General features: G+C 28.1%; 1 protein-coding gene across 1 annotated transcript in view; it reads left to right on the top strand.

Moving 5' to 3' along the window:
• The first annotated feature begins 6796 nt into the window (after positions 1–6796).
• The window catches only part of pan (transcription factor pangolin), an 810214-nt gene continuing 805485 nt past the window's right edge, over positions 6797–11525 (top strand). Inside the window, exon 1 of the mRNA XM_075359090.1 lies at positions 6797–7229. Coding sequence (XP_075215205.1) covers positions 7080–7229 — 150 coding nt within the window. The 5' untranslated portion in view covers positions 6797–7079. The remainder of the gene's footprint in view (positions 7230–11525) is intronic.

The raw sequence follows: 11525 nt of genomic DNA, 5'->3' as shown, positions 1-11525 counted from the left end.
TATGATCGATGAAGGCAAAGAAGTTGAAAATAAATTTGCAGGTAATTCTTTTGTAAAATAATTGAATATGTTTGGAAAATAAAGTTATTTTGTACCTTTTATGTCCTTTTTGTTATAGATTTTCAAGTTTTAGAAACGTTCATTTGTCAAAGAATGTTGAGAAGTCAAGAAAAAGAAAATAATTTTACATCTCTTTTTTGTAAATGTGAATAGGAGTGAGGTTTTCAGCTATAACTAACTTCAGTTCTTTTACGTACATGCCAGGCCATCATGTCCGTCCCCCCCGGGGTGAGAAACCTACCGATGTCTCCAAACTCGTTCTTGGAATCTCAGCAGGGATGCATCCGAATAATCTTGTTATGGCCCGGTAGATTCCTTCAATAATCCAGTTTTTAACCTAAAATAACTTAAAATTATTTCTTAAGTAAAATTTTTTTTTAGTTAATTTCATTCGGTTGAAACTACGTTTTGTATTACACCTATTTCTGTGTAATGTGTAATTTTCTTTTCTAATTTCATATTCATTAATTATTTTTTAATTTTATCTATGTATGAGTAATTATTTACTTAAATAAAATATATATTTATATAAAATAAATTTATTAAATAAAATTGAAACGCCATTTTTATTTACTTGCAACATATACCTAATTAATATAGCATAATATTCGTATTAACTATCCAACTTAATAATACTCGACTTTAAGTCTGTTTTAATTTAACATTTTGAACGTCAGTATTAGAATAAAAAATCACATCTCTTTGATTTGATAAATTAATTCACCATAGAAGCTTGCAAAGATTGTTTGTGGGTTGTAAATGGAAATTTTATAGCGTATGAAAAATGCCATACCTGACCGGGATTCGAACCCGGGATCTCCAAATCAAACGCCGAGAAGCTACCACTTCGACACGGAGACCGGAATTATTTTGAAAAGTAATAATTAAAATAAGTGAATATCGCTTAATTTTAACATATTGTAGCCCCGTCGTTACTGTAAAATCAGCAGAATGGAAGTAAATCCCGTTGATTTTTCAATAGGTAAAAGCTAATTTTGTTTACTGCTATTATTTTTTTGTCCATTATATTAATTTGATACTATTCCTTTCAATTATTTATAAAAAGTTTAATTCTTTACTTCTATCCTCTCAATTGTCTGTTTTATATATTTCTATTTTTGTCTTTCTTTACAGTTTTTAACCCCTACAAACTATACGTCGATTATTAGAACTGCATCTATATTTCTTGATAAAATTGATACTAGTAGAATTTACTGCGTAATAATACTCCTTATTTATGTCAGTTCGCTTTTGATACCTTTATTGATTCATTCGTGCTTTGTAATAATTCATAAATAACTTCTACAACTTTAGTTAACCACCAAACAAATAATTTCATTGTAAAAGTGTTATCCCGTTAAAGCCAATCATGGCTAAGAAGGAGCGGTGGTGACCGGAGGGGGAAGATACCCTTCCCCTACGGGGTTGGGATGTAAATGTGTTAGTGAATTTCCTTATCACAAAAACAGAATGATAAAAAAAATGGTGAATAATACAAACCCCTGAAAAATATTTACAGCGTGAAGGTAATTCTAAAAAAATAATTGTTTGCCCTGAATCCGAAAAAAAATTGATTTACAAAAAACTGAATATTATTTGCTAGTCTAAAACGCAGTTTTTTGCTTCAAACGCAGAGAAAAGGCATTCAATAAATTAAACCAAGAAAACTCGAAAAATTACAAAAATTCACTCTCCACGGGGCTCTATCAATTACAAAATAATAAATAGTAAAATAATGTTACTCTAATAGATGTTGCTCTTAACGATTAACTAGCTTGCTTGTTTTTGTAATCTTTTTCCGATTTTTTCAGGACAATCTATTAAATATTTGTTCTGTCCAGCAATTGTGTTTTAGAGAAGTAGCAAATAGTATTAAATTTTTTTGTATATCAATTTTTTCAGATTCAGGGAAAACAGTGTTTTTAAGAGTAACTTCACACTATGCTTTTCAGGGGTTTATATTATTCACTTTTTTTTTTAATATCATTTGTTTTTGTGGTAAGGAGAATCACTAATAGTTTTACAATGAAATTGTTTTTTTGGTGGTTGTGATATCAATTATTTTTGTTATATCTTGTTAAAGTGTACGTTGATTACTTCTTTTTCTCTAAGAAAAATTGTAGCTTGCGCCATCTAACGAAATAGAGATGAAACGTAAGCCTGCACGCTTGTTAGTGTAGATTCTTTAATGAAAGAAAAATCGCGATCTTTCGTAAGAAGTATTGGTGGAAATACTTGTAGTTTTTTTTTATCTCTCTTATGTTTGTGTTTTTCGCGGAGATTTACTCGATTCCAAACGGGGAATCTTAATTCCCTTTGATCTAATTATCCAACTTTTTATCAGATTAATTTAACTTTCTTTAGTTCCTACTTATTTTAAAACACTTTTTTACTGCAAGTATTAAATTCAAATGTTATCTTTAGTTCGTTTTTCTTTTGAAAAAAAAACACATTCTGAGCGAGTCATTACATTATTTTTTATCTTTGGACTAGCTGTTCTGCTATCAAATTAAATTTGTCCTTCGATTTCGACCTTACTTCTACATGCAATTAAAAAAATCAACTGGTACAGACTACATCCTTGTTTCATTTCTATCTTCGTCATCTATTCTTATAAAATATACTTGATTCTTGATTAACAAGTTGTAAATAACTCTATGAACAATAAATTTTAGTAATATAGCCTGAACCACTGAGAAAGAATCTTTGAAATGTTTAAATATAAGAAATAAATTCGTTGAATTGACTTATAAAACGATTTTCAATTACGATTCCAGAAAAAGATATCCTGTATCCCTTTTTTACTCAAACAAAATGCAAAATTAAAAAAAAAAAAAAAATAGGAAATATTAAACCACTTTCCGTTAACCAATTTTTGATGATGTCCTTGACAGTGGCTGGCAAAAAAACCAAGTAAGAATTATGATTTTTCCGGGGTTTACATAAAATTTTAAAATCAACCCGTTACCGTTTCTTCTTAATTTAGGCTCTTATTTCGTCTTGAATTACAGAAAATTAATAAAGAAAAGCTTTATAACGGCTTTAATTAACCTCCAACCTTAAATGAATTTAGCCTAACGGTTTAACAGATGTATTTACATTAAAATAAAAACTTAATAGATTTCTTAGAATTTTTACGTAGACATTTCCATTGCTGTTCAATGTACGTTATTAATATAATTTACAATATAATTATATATACATTTTTAACTACTGTCAAATTTCCGTCAGGCTTAAAAAAAAGTGTTTTAGTCATGATACCAAAGAAAGCAGGGGCAGATAAATATGAAGAATACAGAACAATTAGCTTTACTAGTCATGCATAAAAAATCTTAGCTAGAATTCTGTACAGAAGAATTGAGAGGAGAGTGGAAGAAGTGTTAGGAGAACACCAATTTGATTTCAGGAAAAGTAAAGAAACAAGGGAAGCAATTTTAGCGCTCAGATTAATAGTAGAAGGAAGATTAAAGAAAAATAAACCAGCATCCTTAGCATTCATAGACATAGAAAAGGCAATCGATAACGTAGACTGGAACAAAATGTTCAGCATTTTTAAAAAAATTGGGGTTCAAATACAATGGAAGAACAATTGGTAACATTTACAGGAACCAAACAGCAACAGTAATAATTGAAGAACATAAGAAAGACCCGTAATAAAAAAAAGGGAGGCCGACAAGGATGTTCCGTATCACCGTTACTTTTTAATCTTAGAACTAGCAGTTAATGATGTTAAAGAACAATTTAGATCCGGAGTAAGAGTACAAGGTGAAAAGATAAAGATGCTACGATTTGCTGATGATATAGTAATTCTAGCCGAGAGTAAAAAAGATTTAGAAGGAACAATGAACGGCATGGATGAAGTCCTACGCAACAACTACCGCATGAAAATAAACAAGAACAAAACGAAAGTAATGAAATCTAGAAGAAATAACGAAGATGAAAAGAGAAAAGACTTTGGTACTAGATGAATTTTGTTATTTGGGAAGTAGAATTTCTAAAGATGGACGAAGCAGGAGCGATATAAAATTCCGAATAGCATAGGCGAAACGATCTTTCAGTCAGATATTTAATTTGCTTACATCACAAATTAATTTAAATGTCAGGAAAGTATTTTTGAAGTATATGTTTGGAGCGTAGCTTTATATGGAAGTGAAACTTGGACGATCGGAGAAGAAAAGATTACAAACTTTTGAAATGTGGTGCTATAGGAGAATTTTAAAAATCAGATGGGTGGATAAAGTGACAAATGAAGAGGTGTTACGGCAAATCGATGAAGAAAGAAGCATTTGGAAAAATATAGTTAAAAGAAGAGACAAACTTATAGGCCACATATTAAGGTATCCTGGAATAATCGCTTTAATATTTGTGGGACAGCTAGAAGGAATAAATTGTGCAGACAGGCAACGTTGTGGAATATGTAACACAAATTGTTAAGGGTGTAGGATCTAGGTGGTATACCGAAATGAAACGACTAGCACTAGATAGGGAATCTTGGAGAGCTGCATCAAACCAGTCAAATGACTGAAGACAAAAAAAATGTTATGTTGGCTTATATCATGTGGACAAATAAGTGGAAAGTTCTGTTGTTTAAATACATTCGTTCAAAGCTTTTTTTGCGTAGGTCTACGCTCGCTTTGGCTATTATAGTTGATGAATCCGCGAGCAGATTGTACGGAACATATAGGTATCATACGAAACGTATATAACACAGTAGATAGTCTACCGTGTATATAATATTTACAAATAAGATTGTACCATATTATACATGGCATACAAAATTCTAGTTTTCGAGTTTACTCACACTGATTATAGATGAATAGTTACATCAATTAGTTCTTAATTATCGATTAACCAGAAATAATAATGGAAAAAAAATATGATTCAGTAGCGATCAACAAAAAAAAAAATTATTTGTGGTGAGAATTCTCCATGTCAGGCTTATATATAAATTGTAAAATTTTTCCGCAATTGTTTAACAAAGTAAGGGTCATAGTTAGTCATAAATGTTGTAATTTTATAATTGGAAATTGCGTTACAGATTATTTAACGTTAGAGTTTTAGCGGGAATTTTCTTTCAAATGCTGTTTAAAATCTCGATTACTTTATTTAGAACCGAATTTAATTTTTTCTGTAGGCATGAAAAGCGTAATTTTTTTCATTTTTTAGCCGTGTAGTAAACTTTATAAAGTATTTCGGAAAATTTTTGAAATTATGTACACAAAGTTCTTGCCAAAAACCATTTTTACAGATGATTTCATTCGTAATATATAAAAATATCAACGAATTTAACATTTCTAAAAGTAGCCTACTTTAATTTTTTAACACGTAGTGTTCTTTCATCTTTCATTTATTTAAAATGCATTGTTACTCAGGCTAAATTCGTATTTATACCCACGATAATATTATACTAATGCATACACGAAGCTTTAGACATTTTTGAATGGCTTTTATGTCTATCACTAACGTTATTCATTTCTGACTCGTTGCCAAGTTTTTTTTTTCAATACCAATGCTACGGTTGCCTCCTTTGCTTTCTACTTTATATTAAAGAGAGATACTTCGTAAAGATAAATATTATTTGTAGGTACGGCGTTGAACATTGTTAAAAATAGGTAAATATATCGTTTGAATTACTAAAATGTAAGCTATTTCTATCAATTTATTTAATAATAAATCGGTTTTAAGGTTGTACAAATCAAAAATATCGTAATCTTAGCTATAATTTTAATCTAAAGAAAGAAAGTTTATTACTTTTTTTGCGATTCTTCTATTCCGAACGAAGATACAAGGTACAATTTATTTTATTTCCAGGGCTTTACTTGTGTAAAAAAATAAATTTATAAACAAAAAAAATGTTAGTCGTTTACGAATGATATTAAAAGTTTGAGAGCGCCTGGTGGTATCCTGATTAATTTGCGTAAGATTCAAGTAAGATTTTTATTTTAATTAAGAAGAAGCGTTTTACTTCAGCGCTTTAGTAGATTAATAAAAATCAAAATCTAAAAATTTCATAATTTGTTTTATTAATTACATTACAGTTATATTAATTATATTTTATTCTTATATGTTTTTTTCTATGTCCATGGTAATAGTTAGAGCAACATTTAAACACATTTTTTTAAATGTTAAAATATTTTTGTTAATTATTCAATAAAATAATTTATTATTCCAGAAGCTGTATTTATAAATTAAAATAAATAAAATCAAATTTAGCTATATAAAATGCTTAGATACGTAATTACTTATATACTGGTAAATAATGCTTTTAAATATATGTAAATTTTACTTGATAAATAAGTTAATTGAAAATGAATATTAAAGAATAAATTTCATTATTGTTTTTCATTATACGGTACCGATTTGTTTATAAATTTATAATTAAGAAACTTTAGGCGTGAAGAATTCTTAAATAGTTTTAATCAACCGGGTCGCTCTTACTTTATGCGTGCTCGGGGTAAGGATGGACAAAGTTAATCCGTCCCGATTGCACAGCCGCACCGTCTTGCTTATCCTCCGCCCTCAAGTCGTGAGATGAAGCAGCGCTTCTTTCCGATGACGGTCACGCACCGAACTAGTAGTAGCGGTGGCTCGTGCGATTCCGTCTCGATTCGGGTCGGCTGCCATTATCGGCAGGCGGGGGGAAACCGGGATCAAAGCGGCTCGCTGATTGGTCACCGAACCGCAGGCGAACGCGCCGGCGAGCTTTCGTATTCAGTCTTCAGTAGGATGGCCGGCGTCGTAGGTCTGATTGCGGACAGTTTGTCGTATGTAGTTATTGTTTACTCAAGTATAACTTCGTGTTGGATCTTTTGAGTGAAATAAATTCGTACTTACAGGATTAACACCACATATTCAACTGTTTTTAATTTATGTGCTTTGTGATTTAGTTATGTGTATTTTAATTGAAATGTGTGTGCCGTGGTTGTGCGACAATACACGGTTAGGCGTATTCCTAACCTCTGTACCGATGTTAGCCTAACCTAACTAAAAGCCTCGTGGGTGACTGGTGGCAGTGGAAAATGCCACATGTAAGTAGCGGAGGTGGTGGTGATGATCTCGGTAGCACTGATGAAGTGAAAGTTTTTAAAGATGAGGGTGAAGATGAGAAAAGATCGTCGGAAAATTTAACCGAAGAAAAAAGTAGTCTGATAGATCTCACGGAGTCCGAGGTGAGTACGATAAAATATTTTATATTTTTAAACTACACGGTTTTGAATACGATTAAGTAAACAATAACATCTGAAGCTTCGTTCTTTGTTGGACCGGGCCCGGTCGTGCTTGTGATACGAGAATAGCTCGACGCGGTACAGTCGCTGTTAAAGAAACAAGACCCCGAACATCTCCCGTCTGGCTTTCGTCTTTACGCACGTGCTGTATATTATATTCTCTCTCGTACATTACCCTACAACCTCGAACTCGTATAGATGTTAAAGGGCGTAACTGTTTACGTTACAATTCTATTTAAAAGTTACGCTTTAGATATGCCATAGCATCAATTGCTATCGCTCTAAATAAATTGAAACCACGTGATGTCCTTATCAAATGTCATTTTATCATTGTCTGTCCATATCAGCGATGAAAAAAAACATGGGTGTGTTTCATTTTAGTTGATTTAAGAGTTACTTTTTATAATTCAGTATTATGCACTGTATTAAAAAGATATTTTTAATTAAATTAATTTTTTTTTGTTAAAAATTGTAACCTTTTAAAACAATATACCCTTTATTAATGTGTAATGGGAAATTACGCAAAAAATGTATGAATTTGTATTATAATTTCTTTTTGTTATATTTACCAGTTTTTTAAATCTCTTTTTTTATGTAAAAATGTTATTTTAATGGATAATTTAACAATATTTTCCCTTAATACTGCCTTGTTTAGTTTTTCTTAATTTTGGTTAGCCATAAATTTTAAAGTTTATACCGTGGAAATTTACGATTATAAAAAATTACGTTTTTTTACTTTGTATTGGTATATCAAAATTAAAGGTTTTTTAAAAATTATTTCTAGTAATCATTTGTTTTGTTTTTACAATGTCCTTTTATGTTTTACGATTCAAGAGATAAGCGTTTAATTTGTTTAATAAAAGCTAATACAATACATGTTATTTAGTTTCATTAATGTATAATCTGTTTAAGAATAGTTTTTTTTTATTACCATTTACAGGTTAACAATTCTGTATTTTGACTAGTAATAATATCAGAATTAATTTAGTTTTTAACAATTTGATTAAGTTATCTTTTAATAAACACCGGTCGTTATTTTAAATTGTTCAATTCTATTGTTTTTCCGCTTAGTCAGATGTTAAATCCATCTTCGATAGTAACCGATTTATAATTTTATTTAAATATTTATTTATCATTTAAGTTTATTGCAGTATAATAAGTAATATTACAATTTCAATTAGTAGTTTTAATACCAGTACTGTTTTTTTTTAATTAGGTTAGAATAGATATTTTTAGAAATAACTAATAAATTATGTAAGTTACGGTAATGAGTAATGTCTAGAAGCATAAATAAAATAAGCTTTGCTATTTTGTTATTATAATTTTAATTTATTTATCCCCAAGGTTAATATTTAACTTCTTGCGCATGGTATTGTTTGTATATTAGATATATATTTTATTTGTCTATATTATTATTAATGCAATTATAATTTATCGGAAATCAATAGTTTTTAAACTGCTTTGTTATGCAATATAATTTTTCTTAATTATCAACTATTTTGATTATTGTTCAAACATGTTTTTTCTTACTTATTTAGCGTATTAATATTATGTTATTTTTTTGTTCATTTGTTATTATTATCTTAATTTTAATAAGTTTTACATTACTGTAACCACTAAAACGTTTTTTTTGTTCAATATATTTTGAGTAAAAAAAAATGTTTTTATATTTTTTTACTTTTACTTATAAATTTATTATTTTTTTTTTATATTAAATTATTGCTCTGAGAAGTTAAATTCGTTAATAATGTAAATAATGGTTTCAATTTTTTAAGAAGTTAAATTTGGAATCCAGCTCGAATACTTTACTTCAACATTCCTGTGATTGTTTAGGCAATATCTTTTCTTAATTAATGGATTTTTCTTAATTTCTTCTCTTTTTAAATTAGTTTTATTCATTATTTCGTAACTTTTAGGCTGTTTTTATATTGTAATTTAAATATTACAATTAATTTAATCTTTTTTTCAACTTTAAATTTAAATTACTGCATGTAATTTCTTCTGACCTAAATATAAAAAAAATTAAAGTTTTATTTTATGAATGAGCTTTAGGCCTTCGATTATTTTTTTTAATCTGGTAGTTTTATTATTTATAATTTTTATTCAACGATTATTTTTTATATTACATCTGTTATTTTTTTACATAAGTTATTTAAGTAACAGAAATCTGGTTTATCACTTATCTAAAACAGAATTTAAAAAAAAATCCGTAACGGCTTATTGTATTTTTCCCATGTTAAAAAATTACTCTATAGAATTCTCTTCTCTCTTTCTTTCTCTCTCTCTCTTGCTCACACACACACACACACACACACACACACACACACACACACACACACACACACACACACACACACACATATATATATATATAGCCAATTTGCCTTCTAGCTCCTGCAGAATATAATCCGGTCATATTTGATTTTATTTAAAAGAGAAATTAAAAATTATTTACCGTATTTTTCTTTAATTTACAAACAAAATAAGACAGGTGTAAATTTTATAAGTTATATTATTTCAAATATTACTAAGGATTAATTTTGTTATATTAACTTTCTCTTAACATTTATGAATATCAGTAATGATTTAATGGATTTTTCTTTTGTCTTCGATTTAATTATTAATGTTTTGTGCTTGGTGAATTTTTAATTATCAATTAATGATTTTTTTTTGTATTTTTAAATAAAATTAAGTTTTCTTAAGTTAAAAAAACGAAGAAAATTAAATAAATGTTTTTTTAAATTTTTATTATTTTGCATATTATTTATTTGAAGGCCGGATTAATTTTCACGTTAATATCGTTAGGTGTTAATAAAGAAGCCTATGTGATAGTTTTTATAGGTCAAATAAATTTGATTAGGGATGTTTTCTTAAAATTAAAACCCTTACAAGATTTTTTTTTAAAGATAAATATAAATTGACAAGTTAACTGATTTATTGTCTACTTTTGTCAAGTATTGCCTAAACAATGTAGAGTACGGGCAGAAGAAATATTTTTTTTTATGCCAATTATAATTCAAATTAATACCCTGAAATATACATATTTTATATTGATTCCATTTTTCTAAATAAATAATAATTTGTTACGGGGAGGGATAAGTCTTTACACAATTCTCCTTATCGTTTATGTTTTGTATACTTCTAGAGCTAGACTTGTGTGCTTTATATAGGCTATTATTTAATTAACTGCCTTTGAACTGGTGATTAGTTAAATATTATTAAGACAACCCATACTTAGGTTCGCCCTGAAAAATTTTGGGGGTCGTAAACATTTATAACCTGATCTAGTCGTAAATTATTTTATATCTACTTTATAAACTAACATAACGGTTATATTTTATTTTGTGCTTTTGAAAAATAAATATAGAAAATAACTTTGCGTTGATTCAGACTTTGTTAATTCACTTCAGATATAAAAATTTTAATAGTGTATCACCCCTTTTTGTGTATTCATATTGCATCTTTTTTTTCACTAAATATTTAACTCGCCTAAGAAACTTGGAAACTTTTTAATATAAATTTGCGACTAATAAATATTTATTGTCAAAAATATGTGAACGTTTCTTGTAAGAAATATGTCTTAACAGACAAAATACCATTAAGCCTACTTCTATTTGAGTTTGATCTTCCTAAAATGTAGTTTGATGCTTATCATTACTACCTCGCGTTATACTAAGCTTACGCAATATTGATAACATATAGTTGTCATGTTCGGTAGATTTATTGAACCTAACGAATGAACGGGAATGGACTTAGAATTGAAGCGATGTGACTAGTACTAAATTGCTCATAATGAAAATAATCTTTAAAATTTAATGTTAGAATTTATTTGCTTTTATTATTTTTTTTTTTAATAAAAAAAATGTTTAATATATAATACGTTTAAAACTAAAGAAGTTATAATTATAGTTAAGATAAGTTAGTTACAAGACTGTAATATTATAGGCCTAAATTTATTGGTAGTTAAATATATCTTTAACGACATCTTCCCCCATAATTTTAAATATTATTATGAAACTATGCTTAAAAATTTAGTTACAAAACAACAAAAAAATTAATTTGTTTATTTATGATTTACAAATATATAAATCATATAATTAACAAATAAATTATCAAAATTAATGTAATATTTATTAATTAATTTAAACTGAACTGCGAAAATACTTTAGAAAAGTAACAGCTAAGAAAAATGATAAAAATATAAATAATATTAATAAATAAGCTATAAATGTGGATTTA

Source organism: Lycorma delicatula, chromosome 3 (genome assembly GCF_047948215.1).
Source record: "Lycorma delicatula isolate Av1 chromosome 3, ASM4794821v1, whole genome shotgun sequence".
Taxonomy (NCBI): domain Eukaryota; kingdom Metazoa; phylum Arthropoda; class Insecta; order Hemiptera; family Fulgoridae; genus Lycorma; species Lycorma delicatula.
Note: the sequence above shows the minus strand (reverse complement) of the source record. Positions and strands in the feature narration are given on the sequence as shown.